Source organism: Bufo gargarizans, chromosome 1 (assembly GCF_014858855.1).
Source record: "Bufo gargarizans isolate SCDJY-AF-19 chromosome 1, ASM1485885v1, whole genome shotgun sequence".
Lineage (NCBI taxonomy): Eukaryota > Metazoa > Chordata > Amphibia > Anura > Bufonidae > Bufo > Bufo gargarizans.
The window spans coordinates 464,327,832-464,346,468 of record NC_058080.1 but is presented as its reverse complement, the minus strand read 5'-3'; the positions used below and the strand labels follow the sequence as shown (position 1 = coordinate 464,346,468).

Here is an 18,637-nt window from a genome sequence, read left to right as displayed (position 1 = left end):
ATGCACACAGAGATAGCTGTTAATTGCTGATCGTGCCACGCACTGGACTCCTATACACAGAGCAGGAAAGCAAATGAATAAAGTACAAGTTATCAGATTAGCAGATACATGATTTCACTGGCTTATAGTTGTGCATAACTTAATGTAGGATGTAATTTCTTCTCTTTCATCATTTATTTGTATGAACATAATGGGAAAAGTGAGAACATCAACCCTTTCAATTCATCAAAAATAAACCTACAAAGTTACATATAGTTACATAGTTGATATGGTTGAAAAAAGACATAAGTCAACCAAGTTTAACCAAGCGATAGGTGGGGACGCGAATCCCAGAATGAATTGAGACTCAGATTTCTACACATTTTCATAAGCATTAATGTTGTTTACTTTTAAGAATTCATCTAAACCCTTTTTAAAACTGTCCACTGTTCCTGCTGTGACCACGTCCTGAGGATGTCTATTCCACAGATTCACAGTTCTTACAGTAAAGAAGCTTTGACGCTTCGGGAGACTGAATTTTTCTTCTCAAGTCATAGGCAGTGTCCCCTTGCCTTTTGAGGGCATTTTACATGGAACAGTTTCTCACAGTATTTTTTGTATGGCCCATTTATGTATTTGTATAGGTTAATCATGGCCCCCCCCCTTAGACGAGACGTCAAGACTAAATAAATGTAATTCTTTTAATCTTTCTTCATAACTAAGACCCTCCATGCCCCTTATCATTTTAGTCACTCTCCTTTGTACTTTTTCTAGCTGCAGTGCATCCTTTCTATGTACTGGTGCCCAGAACTGGACTGCATATTCCAGATGAGGCCGCACCAGCACTTTGTGAAGTGGTAGTATTACATCCCTGCCCCGCGAGTCCATGCCTCGTTTAATGCATGACAATATCCTGGTGGCCTTAGAAGCAGCTGATTGACATTGTTTGCTGTTATTTAATCTACCATCTACAAGGACACCCAAATCCTTCTCTATAAGTGACTCTCCCAGTGCTACATCACCTAGGACATATAAAGCACAGAGATTATTACTACCAAGATGCATAACTTTACATTTATCCACTAGGGATGAGCGGGAGGTGCCATATTCGATTTCGCGATATTTCGCGAATATTCAATTGAATATTCGTGTTATATTCGTCGAAATCGAATATTCGTAATTATTCCAATTATCGCAAATAATATGCGATTTAATTAATCGCGTATTGCGATTTTTTTCTTAGGCAACGTTCCTATGACTAATTGACTATGGTTAGGCTATATGTGTATTTTACGAATATTCTTAATATTGCTCTAACTTCGTCTTTTAGAATATTCGTAATATTCTAAAAGACGAAGTTAGAGCAATATTACGAAATTTCGCAAAATACACATATATATTGTAATTTAGCTAATATAGTGCTATAATCCTTTTTTTTGTTCTCAATTTTTTTTGCCTCTTCAGAATTAAGTTTTGTTAAAGATGTACACTATTAAAAAAATTACTATAGCAATATATTAGCTAAATTACAATCTATATGTGTATTTTACGAAATTTCGTAATATTGCTCTAACTTCGTCTTTTAGAATATTCGTTATATTGCTATAACTTCGTCTTTTAGAATATTACGAATATTCTAAAAGACGAAGTTAGAGCAATATTAAGAATATACGTAAAAAGTTGAAATCGCAATTCGATTATTATAACTTGAATGAATCGAATTGCGATTTCAACTTAGCACTGCTATATTCCATAGGCTAGAATTAACGAATATGGAATATAGCAGTACTAAGTTGAAATCGCCATGCGATTACTTCGAGTTATATTAATCACATCGCGATTTTAACTTGGACCTAGTTTACTATGGTTGGCTTCAATGGCTTGGTAGAATTAGCGAATATGACGAATGTATTCGTCATATTCCACAAAACGAATATACGAATGTATTCGTCATATTCCACAAAACGAAGATATTCTCCATCTTCGTTTTAGCTACCTATTCATCAACTTCGCGAATTCTAGCAATCATATAGGAAAGTTGACTATAGAGACAGCTAAGTTTAATTCGCTATGCGATTATATTACTTAGCTTTTTTTTCATAAATAGAATAATTATAATAATTATCAGGTATTATAATTATTCTATTTATTTAAAAAAAAAGCTAAGTAATATAATCGCATAGCGAATTAAACTTAGCTGTCTCTATAGTCAACTTTCCTATATGATTGCTAGAATTCGCGAAGTTGATGAATAGGTAGCTAAAACGAAGATGGAGAATATCTTCGTTTTGTGGAATATGACGAATACATTCGTATATTCGCAAATTCTACCAAGCCATTGAAGTCAACCATAGTAAGCCAGGTCCAAGTTGAAATCGCGATGCGATTAATATAACTCGAAGTAATCGCATGGCGATTTCAACTTAGCACTGCTATATTCCATAGTAGGCTAGAATTAACGAATATGAAATATAGCAGTGCTTAAGTTGAAATCGCAATTCGATTATTATAACTTGAATTAATCGAATTGCGATTTCAACGTAATTCTCATATCCGACAGTACACTCTAGTATATGGAGACGTTCCCATGGTGATGGGGACGCTCCATGAGCACGGAAGCAACGGGCACTGACTGGAGCATTAAAAAAATAAATAAAAGAATATTCGATTTCGCGAATATATAGCACTATATTCTAAATATTAGCAAAATCTCGAAATCGCGATATTTGAAAAAAATATCGCAATTCGAATATTCGCGCTCAACACTATTATCCACATTGAACCTCATTTGCCAAGTTGATGCCCAATCAGAGTGTTCAAGTCAGCTTGTAGTTTATGGAGATCTTTCATAGACTGTACAGTACTACAGGTACACAGCTTAGTGTCATTGGAAAAAATAGAAATGGTGCTATTAATCCCGTTCTCAATATCATTAATACATTAATTAAATAATAAAGGGCCCAGCACTGAACCTTGGGGTACACCACTTATAACCTGGGACCATTCTGAATAGGAATCATTGACCACAACTCTCTGGACACGGTCCTTCAGCCAGCTTTTAATCCAATTACAAACTGTACTTTCCAAACCTATAGACCTTACTTTACCGATTAAATGTCTATGAGGGACAGTATCAAAAGCCTTTGCAAAATCCAGAAACACTACATCCACACCCGCCCCTCTGTCCAGGCTACTACTCACCTCCTCATAAAACCAAATCAGGTTAGTCTGACAACTTCTGTCCTTGGTAAACCTATGCTGGTTATCACGTATAGTATTATTTATAGTCACATACTCCTGTATATAGTCCCTTAAGATTCCTTGAAACATTTTTCCCACAACAGAAGTTAAACTAACTGGTCTAAAATTAGCTGTGAAGGACCTAGATCCTTTTTTGAATATGGGCACCACATTTGCCTTGTGCCAATTACTTGGCACTGTACCAGTACCTAGAGAATCTTTGAAAATTATAAACAGGGGCACAACAATGCCTGAACTGAGCTAAGCACTCTTGGGTGTAATCCATCTGGACCTGGAGCCTTGTTCACATTTAACTTATTTAACTTATCTTGGACCATATCTACAGTTAGCCAATTGAGTATATTACTGAATGTACCAACAGCCCCAGCACCACAGATATCAGCTCCTTTCTCTTCTTTTATATATACAGAGCTAAAAAAAACATTTAGTAACTCTGCTTTTTCCTTATCTTTATCTTAGTGACTACCCCCCCCCCCCCACCATGATTTAGGGGACTTACCTGCTCGGACCTTGGTTTTTTAGCACTTATATATTTAAAGAATGTTTTGGGATTTGTTTTGCTCTCTTTTGCCACCTGCTGTTCGTTTTGTATTTTTGCTAATTTTATCTCCATTTTAGAGATTTGATTGAGCCCTTTGTAATTTTCAAATGCTACAGCTGACCACTCAGATTTGTATTTTTTAAATGCCCTTTTTTTGGCCTTTTATTGCCTTTTTTACAGCAGCTATAAGCCATGGGGGAGGGGTTAATTTAAGTGAAAGTGTTACCCAAATAATACAAATGACAGGCAAATGGTTTCCTAATGTTTGTTGTTCAATTTTTGAAAATTGAATGGAAAAAATCTAGTGTGTAACCTTTTAATAGGTATCTTATTATCATATGCAGGATCTGAATGAGAGATATCACCTATATTTATAGATAAGACAGGCTCCACCATTCACAATAGGTGATGGCACAGCTTATCTACTCCCTCCTGACCTATGCATAGGTCACAGAGCAGCCTAGAAAACTCTCATATAGAAATCAGTCAAGTCCATTTGTCTATGACCCATGTGGCTGTTCTCAAGGAACAGGAAGTGATTTTTTTTAAGTATAGATAGTGACAAGGAAAATTTTAAATAAAATCACCAAAAAAATAAATAAAATATGTTTAACATAAATTCTTGATTTAATAGGTTGTTTTCTGATGACAAATTCCCTTTAACATTTGGGATATAAGAAACTTGTGGGGTTATCATAATGAGGATGTTTGTTGTGTCAAGGTTTCTTTTACTGTATGTCAGAAAGTTTAAGATGCAGTAGTAGACAAGAACGTGATCTACGAAATTTACATGACATGCAGTTCTCTTAGTTCTTAGCCCACTCTGCTCATCTAATCCTGGCATAGTACATGGGTACAGGCTACCCATGTGCTTTGCCAAGAGTTAGTAATAGTCCAGGGAGCACAGCGCTGCTGTGGCCCCATTGATAAAATGTACTCCATACGCCATACACCACTGAGTAGTGTTGAGCGAACCCGAAATGTAAAGTTCAGGTCCATACCGAACTTTGCCGGAAAGTTCAAGTTCGGTGTTCAGGCATTTAATAAAGCCTTTCAAAGGCTGCAGGGCAGCCAATCAACAAGCTTTTAAGCTGTGGGCACTTAGAAGCCATCACAGCCATGCCTAGTAATGTCATGACTGTGATTGGCCGGTGCATCATGTGACCCAGCCTCTATACAAGCTAGATCATGTGTAGCACCGCCCATCAGCTCTAAATTGTTCAGGGACAGGAAGAATGCAGCTGAAGCGAGAGTGTTAGGAATCTGGCTTTTTGTTTTATGGGTGACCTATAATGATTTTTTTGTTGGTGCAATATACCAGCTTTGCACCCCTGACACAGAAATATAATAATAAATCTGGCTGTTAATTCTGTGGGTGACCTATAGTGATTTTTTTGTGGGTGCAATGCACCATCTTTGTACCCCTGACACAGAAATATAATAATTAATCTGGTTGTTAATTCTGTAGTTAATCTGACTGTTAGTACGGCCAGTAACATATACCCATTGTGACAGGGAAATTAATATAGTTAATCCGTCTGTTAGTTCGTGGGTGACATGTACCCATTTTTGGTGTGAGGCACACCTGCACTGCATATGTGACAGGGAAATGAATATAGTTAATACGTCTGTTAGTTCGGTGGGTAACCTCAAAGAATGGGGAGAGCATCAAATAAGGGAATTGGCCCTCATCATGGTGCTGCTGGTGCTGGCGGAGCTCCTGTTGCAGGGAGAGGACGTGGTCAATCTGTGCCAGCTACATGCCAAAATGAAACACCTTCCTCAGGTGCACATAGGCAACAGGACGTTCAGCATCATTTTGTAGGCCCGAATACCAGTAGAGGCGGTAGTAGATTGGATGGCTGACAGTGCCTCCAGTTCCTTTACATTGTCTACCACCCATTCCCCTGCTGAAACCGCAGAGTTGGCAGCTGCAGCCCATGGTCATCTGTCTTTCACCTCACCCCCTTGCAAATTAGCCAAGCAGTCTGAGCCCCAAGGCATACAGCAGTCTCTTATGCTTTTTGATGACTCTCCTGGTGGGGTTTCCATGGGTCATCCAGCTTGCCCTGCCCCAGAAGTGGAAGAGAACGAGTGCACTGATGCCCAACCACTTATGTTTGGTGGTGCAGAGGTTCCTGAAAAATGACCCCGATATGTCAAAGCTGCTGCAGAAAGTGCGGACGTCTGTGCAGCGTAACTTCGGCCTTCCCGCTCACCTCCTCATATGCAACATACCCACAAGGTGGAATTTTCACATGCTGGAGAGACTGTGCGAGCAGCAGTAGAGTTTCAGCTGCAGTACGGGTGAGTCACTCTGCGGAAAAGCACCACTTCACCACCAACGAGAGGGCCTCCATGTGGGATGTGTGTGCCGTGTTGCGCTGTTTTGAGTACTCCACCAACATGGCCAGTGCCGATGATGCAGTACTCAGCGTTACTATGCCACTTCTATGTCTCCTTGAAAAAACAGTTTGGGCAATGATGGAAGAGGATGTGGCACAGGAGGAAGAGGAGGAGAAAGAGGGATCATTTCCACGGTTATCAGGCCAGTCATTCACAAGTGGCTCGGAAGGTGGGTTCCTGCACCAACAGAGGCCAGGTACACAACTGTTCAGACAGGGCACAGTTCTGCAGGATGATGATGAGGAGGATAAGAAGGAAGAGGAACTGTGTTCATAGCAGGATGGCACCCAAAGCAGCTTATGGGCATCAATGGAGCATGGCTGGGGGAATGGCTGAGGACACAGATGATACACCTCCCACAGAGGACAGCTTGTCGTTGTCTCTGGGCAGCCTGGCACACATGAGCGACTACATGCTGCAGTGCCTATGCAATGACCGCCGAGTTGCCCACATTCTTACCAGTGCTGATTACTGGGTGGCCACCCTCCTGTATCCCCATTACAAGGGCAACGTGCTGTCCTTAATTCCGTCACTGGAGTGTGACCGGAAGATGTGCGAGTACAAGCGCACACTAGTAGACGCGCTGCTGATGGCATTTACACCTGACAGTTGGGGCTCAGTGGAAGCACAAAGAGAAGGCAGAGGAAGAAGTCACCAACGCAGCACCTCAGAAGGGAGGGTTAGCGTGGCCAAAATGTGGAAAACTTTTGTTAGCATGCCACAACAACCAGCACCACCAGCTGATACAGAACATCTTAGCAGGAGGCAGCATTTCAGCAACACGGTGGAACAGTACATGTGTACACGCCTACACGTACTTACTGATGGGTCTGCCCCATTCAACTTCTGGGTCTCCAAATTGGGCACATGGCCTAAGCTTGCCCTTTATGCCTTGGAGGTGCTGGCCTGCCATGCAGCAAGTGCATTGTCCGATCGGTGTTTACCACGGCATGGGGTGTAATCACAGACAAGCACAGCTGCCTGTCCACAGCCAACGTGGACAAGCTCACGTTCATTAAAATGAACCAGGCATGGATCCCACAGGACTTGTTCGTACCTTGTGCTGAGTAGACAAGTATACCGGCTGCACCCAGCCATTGTTATACTACAGCCATTGTTATACTACAGATTTCTCTTTGCATTCTCTTTTCTGTTTCCCAATTTTTTGGGGTCTTCCCAAATTTATAAAAAAAATAAAAAAGCAACAAAAACAGTGTTGGCTACCTCCTCCTCCTTCCCCGCCACTTCCACCTACACCACCACGTCCTCTGCCTCCTCAACCTCCTACTCCACTTTGACCTCCGCCTTCTAGTTCAAGATTATTTTGTCTTATTTTTTCTATTCTATGTTATTTTAAGTCATTTCCCTATCCACATTTGTTTTCAGGGCAACTGTCCTGCTCTTACCCCCATTTTGATTCCTTTTGCAGCTCTCTAGCCCTTACTACGACTATTTTACAGCCATTTTAGTGCACCAAAGTTCACGTCCCCATTGACTTCAATGGTGTTCCGGTTCGAGTTCAGGTGATGTTCGAGTCTTGTGTAAAAGGGAAAAGTGTAGTAAAAATAGAAAATTAATTAATAACGTATATTAGAGATAGTATTAGGGAATTAGGAACAACATATTACAAGTTTATATAAAGGTTTAGTTACTCTTTAAACAGAGGCAATAGCCACTCTACATTAGGGACCATTTACACATGTACATTGGCTCATAATAAAAATAGCCAAATACATCAGTATCAACATCCCAGCTTGTCTTGAAGAGTGACAAATATGAGTGTGACTATATGTGAACTTTGATGTAGATCATGATCCAAACCACACACTATCTCTATTACAACACTGCAGCTATCAGGGACCATAAGGAAAATGCTGTCATCAGAATCTCTTTGTAATGGCGTAATTACATTAATATGGTCCTCGTCAACTGTAAGTCACTTTTATTCCGCTTCTAAAGTCACAACATATTGATATGCCCGATTGTATCAAGAATGAGCCAGTCTAGCATCACAGTAATATATATACTGAGTGAATACAAAGAAGTAAAGTATGAAAGGTAATGTGTGCCCACCCATACATTACTTCTTGATGTAAAAGAGTGTAAAAAATAAATAAAAAATAAAAGTATTATTGTCTACAATGCAGCACAGAGGATAACGATGCACTGTAGCTCGTCACTCGCTGTCTCTTACTGGTACTAGCAGCACTTTACATAACCTAACAGCGAATGTAATACTTTTCTAGAGAGAATTTTGTATTGTTTTCATCATCTACACATATTAACACATTTAGCATTTTAAGTACATAATGGCAAATAATAAGGCATTCAGAGGAAAACATACAATAAATGGATTTGGGACCAAAATAACCTTGAATATTTTGACTGAGCGCTTGTTCTGGCACATTTTCTGCAGTGGAGCCAACCTGTTCTGTTCTTAACAATGCATAGACATTCAACAAGTTATCCGCTATCTCATGTTTATTGATTAGGATGAAAGAGCAGAGATGTGAGCGTACACTGCTTTGCAGCACAAGGCCTGTGAAATGAGGCTTCATTTATACCTCTCCAATCTCATGGAAATGTTTCGAAAAAGGTGGGGGATCAGCATCAAATTCTGTCCTGCTGGCAGACACTCTGTCTACCCCACCAGACTCCATTCATGGGTATACTGTACAAGAACACTGATATATGTGACCAGAGGATTAGGTGAGCATAGCTATTAAAGCATGACAGCTGTTTCTCAGCCAGTGCTACTGAATACAAAAGAACTATAGAATTTAAAAGCATGGCATCCTTAGTTTTTGTAATCCCCAAAAATAATAGGGAAGAGGACTTTATTTTTGGAAATGCTTATTTTTGGATTAAACTGAGTGCACACGTGGCAGGTTTATTGCAGAAATTTCTGAAACAGTCCCATTCATCTGAATGGACTGTCAGAAATCTATGTGAATACTGCAAAAAAATAAAAATAATAATAATAATAATTGTGATTTTCATTTGTATAAATTTCTGTGAAAGTCTGCCACATTGAATATATCCTAATACTGTAGGCATATGTTGCAATAGAAAATACAATATATAACAAATAATTATGATCAGAACACTAAACCTACAGTAACTATAGGCCAACACTTCTTGTTTCAGGAGCATGGAGACAATTCTGCGTCCTAGTCTTGGGCTAGATTAAAATAATTGTTTTGCTGAATTCTTCGTAGTGATTTTGTTGTATAATATTTAAGTAAAAAACAAAAGTGCTGCCAAATGTTACTTTAAAGTTGATAGTAAATAATACATAAGACTTTTTTTTGGTTTCTGGTATTTCTGGCATTTTTTATATCGGCTATGAACTTTTACTGCCATAGGCTTCTTTATTGAACGTCAAAAACACCAGGAAAAAAAAAAAACTTTACAAATTAAAGAGGTCACTAAAATTGCTTGTAAAATAACATTATAAGGGCTCATGCACACGGACGTATGTATTTTGCAGTTTGCAAAAAACAGATCAGCAAAAAATACTGATGACGTCTGTGTGCGTTCCTTATTTTGTGGAACGGAACAGCTGGCCCCTAATAGAACAGTCCTAGCCTCGTCCATAATGCGGACAATATCAGGACATGTTCTATGCTTTTGTGGAACGGACATGCGTAAACGGAATGCACACAGAATAACTTCTGTTTTCTTTGCGGACCCATTGAAATGAATGATTCCGCATAGGGTCCACAAAAAAAAACTGAATGGACAGAGAAAGAAAATATATTTATGTGCATGAGCCTTAAAGAATATTTGAAATTCATGGCTCATTTTACAAGTGTTAGAATGTGCTGAAAAAAGAGTGCAATTGAAAGAGCACTTTGTAAATCTTGAGAAAACACAGGGGTGCCGATCACTTCCAGTTTTAGCTGGCCAACAACTAGCAGGGTGAAGGGTTTGTTGCATGAAAAATATTCTACAGAGTTATTCAATAAAATATATCTGCATAGCACCACCTGCTGTTTTTTTTTTCTTATTTCTCTGACCTGCTCACTGAGAAGGCCGCACATGCTCAGTTCCATCCTTCACCTGCCTCCTGAGCTGTGATAGGGAGACAATGGACACGCCCCCTTAGCTGCAGCAGAAAAGACACGCCTCTTGAGCTGTCAGCTTGATATAAATCTAGTAGAGCAATGAATGAGGAGATCTCTAGATCCATGTGAGGTACAGGGCTGGTTCTAGCTTTGTTAGAAAGAGGTTGTTATATACTATATGATGTCTAATTTTCATAGGATAACCCCTTCAATATTCATTGGGGGAGACTTATCAAACTTGGTGTAAAGGAAAACTGGCTTAGTGCCCATAGCAACCAATCAGATTCTTCCTTTCATTTTACAGAGATTTTTTGGAAAAGGAAAGGTGGAATCTAATTGGTTGCTATGGGCAACTAGGCCAGTTTCCCTTTACACCAGTTTTGATATTGCAGATAGAACAATGGGAAAAGGCTCCTTACAAAGCAAATAGCCCAATAAATATAATTATTCTAAATATATATACAGAATAATTCTTTCTAATGTATATTTCTCAGTTTTAACTGCAATATGATACAAAATGGGATCAAAGGAAAACAGGATATAAAATAAACATGGCTGCTTTCTCCAAAAAATAGTGCCACTATATACAGATTGTGTTTGGCATTGTAGATCATCCTCATTCACTTCAATGGGTTGTGAAACAAGTCACATTCTATGGACATGTGTGATCCAAGTTCCTGAAAGACAGAAGCTGCACTGGTTGCACATATGGCATGTCCGCCCCTGACTTTGTCCCAGAATTACTAATGGAAATGTACCTAGAATCTGTCTAAAAAGTGGAGCAAACTGTCTCAACTAGGATTTCTGCACTTTTACCCCATCTTGCTTGACAAGGGACTGGACTTAGCGGAAAGGAGAGGAGCTTCATGGAAAAGGGGCATATCCCAAGATTTGCGCCACAATTCTGGTGTAAAATTCTGTCTCAGAGTAAAGCCTGTATTACAGAGGCCGATTGAGCAAGCGATTGTCAGGAGTGAAGCGCTCCCTTCTGGCAATCGCTTGCTAGCTAGCGGAGGAGACCACTGCTATGACATGCAGCGATCTCCTCTGCACAATTGCTCATCCCCATACTGTCTAGTGGTTTGCATGCTTAAAAAGCAAAATTTCCCAATGAATGAGCGTTTTCTTGATGAACGAGCGATTATCAGCTGAAAAATCAGCCAGTGTAATACAGCCCTAAACCAACCAGTAGTTGGTATAAAGTCAGAGAAAATTGTCTTTGCTTGCACCATATTCCTAATCCTGCCTGATTATTTCTAATAAATCTGGTGCAGATCTAGAAAACCTAAATTTATTCTATCTATAGATCTGTAGATCTGTAATTTGTAAATGAGTAAATTAGGGTCTTTGTGTTGCAGTGGTTTGCTTTAGGCCCCACCATTTAAGCAACATGAAGTGTAGGAGCTCTCCTGTTATTCCTTCTGTACATTGTTATCACCATATGGGATAAATTACATAATAATTCTGTATTAAAGGTTGTTATGGACACAGAAATACCAAATATGTGCAGGGGATTTCATTTTTGCAATTTATATCCATTGAAAGGCTTTTTCTCAATGGAAAGATGTGCCTTTTTAACTTGGAGACTTTTTAAAGTTTAATACAGGACTTTGACAGACGATGGCTTCTACAGTACATTGTACTGCTTATGCAGGACATTGTATTATACTGTCAGTGCAATACTGACATTCACCATCAGGGTGCACCAGAGAGTTGTAGCCTGGCGAGCATACACTGCAAGCAGGCCTAGGGCCTTTATTGGTCCCTACTCCCTAGGCTTCCATGCTAAGACATTGGCACCCTGGGCTTTGACTTGCAGGGTGCTGATAGGAGACAGAAGGAGCCCCCTCCCTCTAAATCACTTAGATGCTGAGGTTGCTATTTTCTGCGGGAAAATCTAAGAGGTTAAATGGCCTGCATTGTCACTTCTGCCAATTCAGGCCATTAGAGCATTAGCCTGGCTCTCAAGTGAAAGCCGAGCTCCGCTGCTTGGGAGACACATGTAGGGCTTAGACTAGGCCATCGTGAAAAGGTGCAGGTGTAGCCTAGGGCTCCATAGGGACCATGGTACTAAGAGTTTAATAATTGCAGGTTTTTGTTTCTTAAATCACAGATAATCACAGTTCTACTAGACAAGAATATGAATGGGTTCAGGCACATTATCAAGAATCCAGTCCCTTTCTTATGATAGTCATTGGGGGTCTCAATGCACTAATATCCACCATCATAATATTTTGATGTTTAAGCTAACATGTGAATGCAGGGTAGGAGAAACATAGTGAAGATGAAAAACCCATGCATTCATAAAGTTTAAGATACATGGGTTCCTTCTTCTATTATAAACCTTCAAGGCCACATTTCCGTTATGAGCATCAGATCAACTTACCTATTTCACTCATGCTTATTCCAGTTGTGATCTGTCCACTGTTGAAAGAGCTATACATAAATAAGTTTGGTACGGACGTAAGGTCATAAATAGGTTCTTGCTTTATTTGTTTCATTCCAGTTATGTCTATGCCTGATTGGTCCGGGGAGGGCTGTGAAGAATCCACACTGTAATACGCCTCAGACTTGGGCAAATCAATGATGTGTCCATTGGAGTAAGTGGCTCCAGTCTCATTGTTGAGATTACTTAGACCATTGCTGATGTTGCTACTATATACCCTGGCTAAGGCTTCTGCCTCTCCACTTTGCTGTTGTCTCTGCTCTTGTAACCGTTGTTGGTGTTTCTGGACTTCAGCATACAGACTATCTCGCTGTTTTTTTGACATTCGCCCAAATTTTACAGCTGGAAAAACAAAAGTGGATGTTATTATATGCAAATATCACACTTATATTCTTTTCATGACATTCTTTCATTATTATACGTTGGGAAATGATATAGTGATGCCAGCTGCAATTTACAACCTTTATGTTTCAGATGTATTAGATTATATTGGGTCAATAGACAGCTAGGAGTTGAGATGCTTTCAGGCGTTACCAACTTAAGTTTCCTATGCCAGTATAAACCCAGTGTGCTCAGGAGTGAAATAAGCCAAATTTATTTAGCGGTGCATGCCTCTTTAAAATTATGGCACATCCATGCACCACCAAATCGGTTTCTAGTAAGTTTGTTGGACCAGCCCAATACCACTAAGCCCTGCCCACTTTTTTGAAAATGACAAAAACGTACACATTTTTTTCACAAAATTGGCTTCCAAACAGCTATTGATAGTTCCCCCCCTATAGTGTTTGGTATGAGCTGCTTTCCAGAGTTAAGTTTTAGTTCAATTTTAAAGAGACACTTTTATCAGAGCGTGGTATTTTTTTTTTACTCAATATTCATAGAAAACATTTTTAAATAATTTGTTGATTTTTATTTTGGCAGTACTACGCCATTGAAAATGAAGTTTAAAACATTGAGACCTTCTTTATAGATAGTCTCTTGATTGTAAGAAATGTAATTCTCATTATATTAATAAATGTAGAATTGGGATAATATTATGACAGCTCTATGGTTCTCCTGACAGGTCTAGATAAAAATATCCAGAGAACAGCATTGAATTTGTTTGTGTAATGTGTGATGCTCTAATTGAATCAGTACAGGGGGTTCTCTCTGGTCACAGAGATGGTCTAACTGAGAGGGTTAAGTGAGACTGTCTGCCATGCTAATAATCCAAACAAAGGGGAAGTTAAGGAGCCAGGACAGGAAGAAGAATACATGTGACTTGAAATACAGAAGACCATCTACCCATTTTTTTTTTATAACAGAATTAATACAATATTCGCATACAGGTTATCAATATGGGCCCAAGAGTCAACTATCTGTGTTTTTCACTGACTAATGTGGCATTAACTATAAAGGTGCTACCGCAAGTACCAGCCACCACACGATCATTGCAGGACCGAGCTGTGGGCATGATATGGCCAAAAGCAGTAGGGTTGCCAGATTACTAATGAAAGAAGTGATCACTCCTTGCAGTTTGTTAATGGCCATGCGGTTTGATAAGAAACGGAGCGACAGTATTGATATACAGACAGGGTCTCCCACAAAATATGACCTAGGTTGCAAGCGAGCTTTTGACTGAATCCTCTCTAAAAACATAATTACCTTAATGTCTATGGGATGCTCCCCACTGTCCACTGAAGATGTCAGAAGAGAGAAGGATCAGGCGAAATTAATATTTTGACCTTATCCTTTTGTTCTCTCAGATAAGCCACTGCCAAAAGTATCTTGGCAAAAGCTTTGTCCCATCTCCAAATTGACTACACATACACATTTTAGCGGAGGTGAACGTGTGTGTGTATGGGGGAGCCGGGAGAGATAGTCATCTACCAAACAAATGACAGCTATTGAATGTGTATGGTCATCTTTATTCCCCTCTCTTGAGGAATAGCTATTGTTCGGCTTACAGCTATCTATGATATATAGCCACCTAAAAAGTGAGACTTGGAAGATGCAGAATGACTGTTGAAAACTGAAAACAATGCATGCTCTGTCATGCATTTACATTCCCGTTCTTCCCCATCTACAAGCAGCTGATCAGTTGGCTCCCAGACATCTAGTAGTGACAGGTCCGAAGTCATGGCCCCTTGTTTGAAGTGTTTCTCAGTATAGTCTTTAAGTGGTATTCTTTCATTACTTTCATTGGGATGGCTGGATTACTCACATTAATAAACATAATTTTAAATAAACAACATGGCGGCTGCGAAATGGTGGTCCAACAGGAAGAAGAACAAAACATATAACAGCCTAAATATATTATAGTAAAAGCTATTTTTAGACAGAGCTGTTAACAATAAGTAGTTGTTTGCGCTATTAGCGAGAGCAATTTTATGAACAATGTCACATGCCTATTTTGCTTACATTGAGTACCCCACTGTTTTCATACTTGTACAAACTGTTCTAAAAGCTTCGACCATGAAACATTCAGAGACAGTAATGTCTGTGGTGAAGAGACTAATTGTTCTGCTAATTCTTTGGCCTGAAGAGCGATGTTTCAACACAACAAAGACCAGAAGAGAGTGCACTGCTTTAAAGAGCTTGTTAAACTCATTCATTGTTTAGCTGCCAAATTCTAACTGGTATCTGATGTAATCAATAGACCAGACATGACAATAGTAACAGTCCTTTATCGAATGCTCCTTAGGGTCTGTCTGGAACAATTGATCAACTGCTTTCAGCTGAGGAATACATTTACGTAGGGTTGTCATTATTTCAATGGTTTTATATAGTTGTTCCAACACTTGAATAACTATATCACACGTACACTGTGAATAATGCTTATTATATATAAGTTTTTTTTTTGCTGGAAATAAACTGAAATATTGTAAAGTACAACAGCAAAACAGCCTTTCAACAGTGAATCTACTATTGCATCTTAAACAATTCAATCATAAGACTTTTCATAGACAGTATTACCTGTATAGTTGTTGTAAGTATTTGTGCTATGAGCATTTATAATTCACTTTTTGAAATAACTATGATAAACCAAAAAAATGTAATTCCATAATATGGTAAAATACATCCCCAATGCTAAAAAAGTATATATATAAACTAAGCACATTATGAGCAATGCTTTGCATAAGTTTTTCATCTTGATTATATATGTTGTTAATATAAAAGATGAAAATCCCTAGAGAAGCTGGTGGCGAGGTTTTTTTTTGCAAATCTGCCCTCCAAGAGCATAAAAGGAAGTCTCCGAGACCAGGAACTTTGGTTGAGATGGCTGGAAAGAATGCAAAAGCTAAAAAAAAAGTCACAGGTGCTCCAAATCCGAACTCCTTTCTCCTCCACTTCTAGTAACCTCTGGACTGCACATGTGACGTCATCATAACCTCCACATTCATGTCAACGCTACAGACCAATCAGTGCCATCAGTAGTTATATGTTAAGGCGGGCATGTGACTAATGCCACTGCGGAGGCCATGGATTGACCAGCAGCAGTGACAGTATGTCATACCTCCGGTACAACGAGGACCAGAAGAGGAGAAGAAGGGACCTTGGCATAATGGAAACGGGACAAATCGGTTTTGCAGCCCAAAGACTTCTGTTATGATGGAATGAATAACAGAATGCCTCTAAAAGCATTCCGTTATGCATTCCGTCATAGAATTGCGTTATGGTCCGTGGTAGCAGAATTCATAACACAATTCACCTTTAATCAACAAACGAAGTGTGAATGAATTTCAAAATATAAAATCCGCTCATCTCTATTCATCACCATGCAGGAACAGGTTAAACTTTCACGTATTGAAAATGATTTGCTTGAACAAAGCGAACTGTAAGACTTAAGACTCAGATTCCCAGCTTCTTTTTTTTTCTAATCCAACCTGCACAGAGAGGTCATTTGACCTTCTCAAACATCATCATTCCAATTTTCTACTTCATACAAGTTATATTGCTCTTTCCGTGCTCCTATTGCATCTCGACTGCATTAGATGAGAGGTTCAAAAGAATACAATTTTTTAAAGGAAGTTGACTTACCATCTCTAGACATTCCCAGGGCAAGACACTTTTGCAGTCTACAGTGTTGGCAGCGATTTCTATTTGTTCTGTCAATTAAACAGTTCCTCTGCCTTGGGCATGAGTAAGAGGCATTGTTTTGTTGACTTCTTCTGAAGAATCCCTGAAACAGTAATATATGATAAAGTATGAGCCTGTTATTCATGTTAATTAGAAAGTTTGCCTCAGTATTAAAGAAAAACTGAATTTTCAGGCTATTGATTTGTATATAATTTGCTGGATAACATTTTTGGTTTACACAACTCCTAATAGGATGTCATATAGCCTCAAACTAAAGTCTATGTAATGCAGACAGATAAAATGAAGCACAGACTAAAATTTATCAAGTGATTAAACTCTACAAAAGTGGTATATAAAAAGCCATGACTTCCTAATACTGAGCAAATTCTATGTACTACCTTATAGACTCTGTCAGATTCCCAAGAAATATACCTCTGTACATATGGCATTTGATGGAACATTCAAGAGAATTCAATAGAAAAAATTATGACATACAGAGTAAAAGTAGTGGGGTTCATACATCCCTATGGGAGCCTTACTAGAGCTCATACCAAAACAGAACTGTGATTTGGCTGTGTACATTAGGTCTATGGGGGAATTTATCATAGATTGGTGTTTTATGCTGGTCTATGATTCTTGTGTTGCTGGAGGATGTGCCTAATTTATGACGAGGGACAGGTTTCATCATGATTTAGGAGCATGCTATGGCAGTCCATATGCTTAGACTGAAATCAATGTGCTTAGATTTCAGTCTTCTTTTACAAAAGAAAACTGGCGTAAAGGAAGATAAATATGCAGGATCCACTGGCCATGCTGGCTCACTGTCCTCGCAATGTCTTCTTGGAAAGTTGCGAGGGTGGTGTAGAAATGCCACCTCATGTAATGGACTAGTGGGTCTGGAAATAAAACTTAACCTTTATTATGATACAAAAATGAGTAGAGATGAGCAAATCAATTCTAAACAAATTGGATTTGACCTGATTTTTGTAAAAAATGTCAGTGGGTCCAAATCTGAATTTTTAGTGATTACATTGGGGTGAATTTTGGAAAGAAGGGTAAAACATATTTGAAAAAATAAAAGTTTGAGAAACAGGAGAGCAAAATAATTGAGTTCTAGGAGACCTTAGCATGTCATACACAAATGTTTAGGCCAGTTGGGGCACTCTTGATTTGGATATAATCAATTCAGACCTGAATGAATTTGGTCATCCAATTTGACCAAATCAAACTCTAATTGGATTTTGAATGATTCAATCATCTAAAAAAATGTGTATCTTAGATTCAAAGCTTCTATACATAAAACAATTTTCCCTTTGTAAATGGGGTTGGGTATTCATGTGGTTCACAACTACTGTGTAGGGTCAATATTCTTCAAGGACTTACATGTCTTAATCGCACCTCGATCAGAGAAAGCTTTATCCTCACTGTTCAGGAGATCACCGCCTTAAGAAAGGGGACCCTCAGCCACTGCAACATAACCCTGACCTGTCTACCAGTCCTTAATTCCAACTGCAGCATAACCTACCATTGTCCTACAAGTTTTATCATGCATAATAGGCTCATCAAGGAGTATAGTCTTAAGTGGTCTCAATATTCAACTAATCTCAGCAGTGGCCCTTTGTATGTGGTCAGGGTTCTCCATATAAGGAGCTGATCCTGCCCATCCAAGAGGCAGGATCCCAGTACCGGTCCTATCAGAGCCAGGAGGCCGTGGTTACTGAGAGCCATGCTTCTGCTACAAGGAAGAGCATTGGAAATTACATAATTGCAATTAGGGGAATCTATCAACATACTGTCACGGCTGAGGATGGGAAAAACCCTCAGCCGTGCGATGTCAGAAGAGGGTCGGTCGCTACTTGGCCAGGACCACAGAATTAG

The 18,637-nt window shown here is 39.2% G+C and overlaps 1 protein-coding gene across 1 annotated transcript in view; it reads right to left on the bottom strand.

Annotated features, from left to right (window-relative positions):
- RORB (RAR related orphan receptor B) overlaps window positions 1-18,637 on the bottom strand; it is a 68,794-nt gene that overhangs the window by 25,009 nt on the left and 25,148 nt on the right. The window contains exons 3-4 of the mRNA XM_044287361.1: window positions 16,721-16,862; window positions 12,641-13,042 (exon numbers count right to left, since the gene is read on the bottom strand). Coding sequence (XP_044143296.1) covers window positions 12,641-13,042; window positions 16,721-16,862 — 544 coding nt within the window. The remainder of the gene's footprint in view (window positions 1-12,640; window positions 13,043-16,720; window positions 16,863-18,637) is intronic.